At 42.7% G+C, this 6,184-nt stretch overlaps 2 protein-coding genes across 2 annotated transcripts; one reads left to right on the top strand and one right to left on the bottom strand.

Moving 5' to 3' along the window:
• Positions 1–244: 244 nt before the first annotated feature.
• EAH_00043880 (transcription elongation factor TFIIS, putative) lies at positions 245–1,390 on the bottom strand (the record flags this gene model as incomplete). The annotated part of the gene is made up of 1 exon (XM_013394945.1): positions 245–1,390. The coding sequence occupies one exon, from the start codon at positions 1,388–1,390 to the stop codon at positions 245–247; it is 1,146 nt and encodes a 381-aa protein (XP_013250399.1).
• Positions 1,391–2,419: 1,029 nt separating this feature from the next.
• Positions 2,420–4,715, top strand: EAH_00043870 (transcription initiation factor iib, putative; the record flags this gene model as incomplete). The annotated part of the gene is made up of 4 exons (XM_013394944.1): positions 2,420–3,349; positions 3,969–4,107; positions 4,193–4,285; positions 4,681–4,715. The coding sequence occupies 4 exons, from the start codon at positions 2,420–2,422 to the stop codon at positions 4,713–4,715; spliced, it is 1,197 nt and encodes a 398-aa protein (XP_013250398.1).
• Between the last annotated feature and the right edge of the window lie 1,469 nt (positions 4,716–6,184).

Below are 6,184 nucleotides of genomic sequence, written 5' to 3'. Positions count from 1 at the left end.
AATATAATATAATATAATATAATATAATATAATATAATATAATATAATATATATAATATAATATATATAATATATTTTATTATTACATTCATCTATTACCACCCTCTAAACATATCACAAAATCCGCAATATATTATATTATAAAACCCAATATAATAAATTAAACAATAATATTAATATAAATATAATATAATATAATATAATATAATATAAATATAATATAAATATAATATAATATATTTAATTAGAACTTCCATCTGTTGCCGCACTCTAAACATGTCACGAAAGTCGTCATAGGCTCATCAGAGCTTCGCGTTTGCATCTGGAAGTAAACAGTTTTGTTTGTTTTGCATTTAAAGCAAGGGAACTGACCGTTATTAGCCTCACCGCTATTAATAATTCTTCTGACTTCCCAGTCGCTTTGACAAGCCTCAAGACTTTGCTGCTTTTGCTGTTCTCTTTCTTGTTTCTTTGCGTCGCTTGCTAACTCTGCACTGCTCATCTCTGCTAGTTGTTCTGGGGTGTATATACACCATAATACCTTTAAATTTAAATCAGGATTCTTAGGATCTGCTAGGTTCCACTTTAATGTTTTTAATTGCGTATTATAATCTCTCATACTTTGCTTTTCAACTACAAACCGCTGCCAGAGAGCTTCTTCAATTGATGCAGCAAGACGGCCCGTTTCTTCTGATGTTGCTGTACTTCCTGCTGCTGCTGCTGCTGCTGCTGCTGTTGTGGTTGCTGTTGCTGCTGCTGCTGCATCTAAACCCTCTACTAAAGCCCTCCATAGAAAGCTACGAGCTTTGTCGCGAGTAGGATCGCCGCAAGTAGGCCCAGGGAAAGGAGGTAGAGGCCGAGGGCCTTCCTCCTTGCTGCTGCTGCTGCTGCTGCTGCTGCTGCTGCTGCTGTTGTTGCTGTTGTTGCTGCTTGTGGTGCTTCCTGATGGAAGCGGAGGAGAGGCATTTGCTGCGCTTTCTCCTGGAGTGCTGCTGCTGCTGGTCTTCTGTACACCACGGGGTGTCTGATGAGCTATGCATGCCTTCCACTTGTTTACTAATGCTGCACTTTTGTTTTGAATTTCTGCATGTTTATGGCGGCGTAGGGCGCCCACTGCAACACCAATTCGAGATTTAGCTAAGAGACTTCTGTTTACGTTGATAGTATTTAAAGCAGATAACGCATGCAGTACAGTCTCTACATCCACTTCTTCTCCTCCACTTCCTCCTCCTCCTCCTGCTGCTGCTGCTGTACCTGCTGCAGATCCTGCTGCTGCTCCTGCTGCTGCAGCAGGTGGTAACGCACGCAATAAGATTTTTCGCAGTCTCAGCACCTCCTCCAGGGCTGGGAGGGAGGGAGCTGCCTCTCCTGTGCTTCTAGCCGACGCCATCCAGATGAAGAGCAATGAAATACAATTAAAAATAAAATAGACAGAAAAAGAAAGAAGAAAAACGCAGAAAATTTGAATACAACACCTGAAACCCCCTCTCAAGCGACGGAAGAAAGACGCGAAAGAAAGCAGAAATTCGGGGAGAAGAAAATAAAAACAAACAAAAATAACAAATAAATAAATAAATAAATAAACTTTAAACAAATAATAATGCAATTTTTACTCCAATGTCTTTAAAAATTAAACTCATTATAACCCCCCTCTCCTCAGAAACTTTTTTCTTTCCTCCGGTGTACGTACACCTGAGTGGCTGCAGTAAGCAGCCTCTTCTATGAAGAGAATATTCTTTTGTTTTAATTAATTTTCAGAAATTATAATATAATAATACCGCGAAAAAAACACTATTAAGAGGTGGTAGCAGCATCACCCGTTTGTTTGCATGCAGTTTCTTCGGGGCTTTCTTGCGAAGCTCCCCTTCGTCTTTCTTTTCTTTCTTCTATTTGCTGCAAAACGCATGCAAACAGAAGAAGTTTATTAGCGTTTATATGCAGAAGTCTGCTGCTGCACTGCAGCTGCAGCAGGGCAGATAAGTTGCAAGAACCGGCAGCAGCCGAGGGAGCAAGAGCAGCAACTTCAAACAAAGCAGCAGCAGCAGCAGCAGCAGCTGCAGCAGCAGCTGCTACAGCAATTATAACACTCAGAGCCGGGTTATCTGGGCTTTCAACAGCATCGACAGGTCGCTCCGCAGCTGCCCTTCTTGAAGGAGCAGCATCATCAGCTTCTTCTTCACCTTCTTCTTCTCAGCAGCAGCAGCAGCAGCAGCAGCAACAGCAGCAACAGCAGCAGCAGCAGCAGCTTTTGAACGCGTGTTGTGTTAGTGTCGCCGTCTCTGGTGTTTTTTCTTTCTTTGTTGCTGCTCTCGTCTTTGCTATTTATGCGAGTATTTTCGGTCTCTGCTGTTTGTCTTTTGCTTTGTTGTTTATCTTTTTTATTTCTTATTTCTTTTTCTTTAACTCTATTCTCTTCAAAATGCTGCCCCCAGCGAAGCTGCAGCGCACTGGCTCATTAGGAGGAGCAGCACCAGCAGCAGCAGCAGCAGCAGCAGGAGCAGCAGCAACAACATGTGTCTCTTTCTCTGTGCAGTCTCCTCCTGGGGGTAGCAGTGCTGCTCCTCCCCTGAGGCTGAGCAACAGCAGCAGCAGTATTATTGTCAACAGCAACAGCAGCAACAGCAGCAGCAGCAGCAGCAACAGTGGCAGCACGGGGTCTGGTTCTTGGGGTGTATCGGGAGGTGAAGGAGCAGCAGCAGCAGGACCAGCAGCAGCAACAGCAGCAGGAGGAGGAGTTTCTTCAAACAGATTGGGTATGGGTAGCAGCATTGCTGCTGCTGCTGCTCCTACTGCAGCAGCAGCAGCAGCAAACCGGCCTCGTTTTAGTTTATATCTATCATCAAAACGTAATTTATGCTGCCCTTTTTGCACACCAAGCGGCAGCAGCAGCAGCAGCAGCAGCAGCAGCAGCATGAGGAAAGGAAGTACAATAGTATTAGATAGCAGCAGCGGCGATCAACTATGCAAAGAGTGCGGATTTGTTCTAGAAGAAAGAGTATTAAATGAAGAACAAGAGTGGCGATCGTTTAGTGCTGAGAACTCAGGGGGCGGTGCACCTAAAGGCAGCGAAAGAAATAGAGTCGGTGAGGCATTAGACGGCTGGCTACAAGACGGGGGTATATCTACTAGCATGCTGATAGGAGGAGGGTCAATGAGTAAAGGTTTAGGCTCAGGGAGACGTTTACAGATTCTTCATGAAGCAGCTACAGGTAGTGCTGCAGCAGGAGAGACAGGAAATAGAGACAGACAGCTCAGAGCTGCTTTTTCTTACTTACGTCTTATTGCTGAAGCCTTCAGCTTAAGAGATTATATCTTAGAGAGAGGCAAAGAAATTGCTAAAGAATTGCTGGTGAGATTCTCTACATACATACACTCAATATCTTAATGCATGCATTTATTTATTATTGTTTGTGTGCATGCATATATTAAAAATTATTTATCTATCTATCTAGATATGTATATATATATAGATATATATATATATATATCTATATATGCATATATCTATTATATGTATGCATACATATATTTAAATGTATATATATATGCATATCTGTTATATGCATGCATACATATATTTATATATATATTTATATATATATGCATATCTGTTATATGCATGCATACATATATTTATATATATATATATTTATATTTATTTATCTTTTTTCTTTTGTTGTTTTGTCTCCTCACCAACTCTTTTTTTGTCGTCTTTGTTTGTTTTGCTTCAGCGGTATGCATACTCATTTAAAACCCTTTCTTTTGCTTTTTATTTATTTAATTTAATTTATTTATTTATATTATTTAATTTATATTATTATAAGGTAGAGAATATAAAACAAAATTATTTTCTTGACATTTTCATCTATTATTTGTATTTCTTTGTATCTTTTTTTGCGTAATAATATATTAGAGTTATAATTAAATATAATTATTTTGTTGTTTTGTTGATTTGTTTATATTTGCAGGATGCTGGTCAGCTAAGGTCTCGAAGCACTGCGGTGTCTATGCTAGCAATAACATATTTAGCATGCAGAGAAGCAGGCGCAACGCGAACAGTAAAAGAATTAGTTGTTTATGATAGATCTATTACTGAAAAAGAGTTAGGTAAAGCAATTAATAGAATAAAGAGACAGTTGCCTTTAAGAGGAGGGACAAACAATGCCGAAAACGCAACACATTTGCTTCCCAGATACTGCAGCAGACTTCAGCTGTCTATGCACATCAGCGATGTCGCTGAACATGTTGCTAAAAGAGCTGCGCAAGTCTTCGTCAGCAGTCATAGGTAATATACACCCTAAACCCTAAACCCTAAACCCTAAACTAACATACACCCTAAACCCTAAACCCTAAACCCTAATAATTGGCCTTCTAAACCCTTTAAACCCTAAACCCTAAACCCTAAACCCTAACAACAAGCCTTTTAAAGCATTTAAACCCTTTAAACCCATTGAATCGTAAACCCTAATAATAGGCTTTCTAAATCCTTTAAACCCTAAACCCTAAACCCTAAACCATTCTAGTTAACCCTGTAAACATACTTCTAAAACCCTCTAAACCCTTTACAGCCCTAGGAAGCAGGGGTTTCTGTGTATCTTACCAAACCCTAAACCCTAAACCCTAAACCCTAGACCTTAGAGCATCAGGAGTGTTTGTGCATGCTGCTGCGACTGATGATAGGCCGAACTCTGTTGCTGCAGCAGCAATATGGTTAGTAGTTCAGCTGCTAAGCAGCTCAAGTGCGCAGCAGCAAATGCTGCTTCCGAAGGTCTCTGAGGTTGCTTCTGTTACCGGGGCAGGTGAGCATACACTCCGGTCTATTTATAAAGATATGCTTGATGTTGCAGAGCATCTGCTTCCTAATGAGTTTCAGCCTACTGTTGAAGGGGGTATTGAGGCTTTAAGAGCTAGAAACAACAGCAGAAAAAGAAAAGCACCCTAAACAACTCTAAACCCTAAACCCTAAACCCTTTAGAGCAATAGGGGGCCTCTTAAAATCAGGCAATAGGGGCCCTCAGCAACCTTCAAACCTTTAAAGCGGATAAGAGGGGCCCCCAGCATACAACAGGAGACAGCAGTGGGTAAGGGGGCCCCCAACGGAGACAAGAGGGGCCCCCCAAAGGCACTAGGGGCCCCTTAAAAGACAACAGGGGCCCCCAGAAGACAAGATTGCATGCACAAGTTAATGAGGGCCCCCCAGTGAGGGGTCATTAAAAGAAGGTTTCGTGTGGGGGGCCCCCATTAGGGGGGCCCTTGGGGTTGAAGGCGGGTACCAAGAGTCGAAGGGGGCCCCTAAAAGGAGGGCCCCCAAAGGCGAGGGGGGCCCCCATAAGGCAAAGGGGGCCCCTGGTAGCAGCGCTAGCTGCTTTTTTTGGGGGGCCCCCTTTGCCCCCTGGTGTCGCATGCATTGTCGTGAGGGCCCCTGTCTGGGGGCCCCTTTGAGGGACTCCTGCGGCGAAGCCCTATGGGGGGCTCCGCTGGGGGTCCCCTACGGGGGGGCCCCCCTATTCGGGGCCCCTATGGAGGGGCCCCCTATTGGGGGCCCCTGTTGGGGGCCCCCTTTTCCGGGGCCCCTATTGGGGTCCCCTGTTGGGGGCCCCTATTGGGGGCCCCTGTTGGGGGCCCCTGTTGGGGGCCCCTGTGGGGGCCTCTCTGTGGTGGGGTTGTTGCCTTCGATTTGGGGGGCAGGTTGATTAGGGGAGTGAGGGTTAGGGGCCTTCTGTTGCTGCTGCTGCTGCTGCTGCAGCAGCAGCAGAAGAAGAAGGGGGCCCCCGCTGGGGTGTCCGTGGAGGGGGGCCCCCCATTGATTGGCTGGGGGCCCCCCTTACTAAGTGGTGGACAAATAAAATAAAGAATAAACTGCTTAGAGAGGGACAGCGAAGTGCTGCTCCAAGACAACATCAAAAGTTTATATAGAAAAACTCTTTCTTGTGTTTGCATAGAGATACGCATTATATTATTATATACACACACATATATATATATATATATACATATATATACATATATATATATATACATATATATATATATATATTAAGTATAGACATAGTAGATACTATATATACTTGATACATCCATTCTAGTAATACATATATTTATATATACATATATATTATATATAACTATATATACAAAGATATATATATATATAAATATATATATATATATATATATATATTAG

This window comes from Eimeria acervulina, genomic scaffold (assembly GCF_000499425.1).
Source record: "Eimeria acervulina Houghton genomic scaffold, Eah_scaff594, whole genome shotgun sequence".
NCBI lineage: Eukaryota > Apicomplexa > Conoidasida > Eucoccidiorida > Eimeriidae > Eimeria > Eimeria acervulina.
This window is presented reverse-complemented; position numbering and strand designations above follow the sequence as displayed.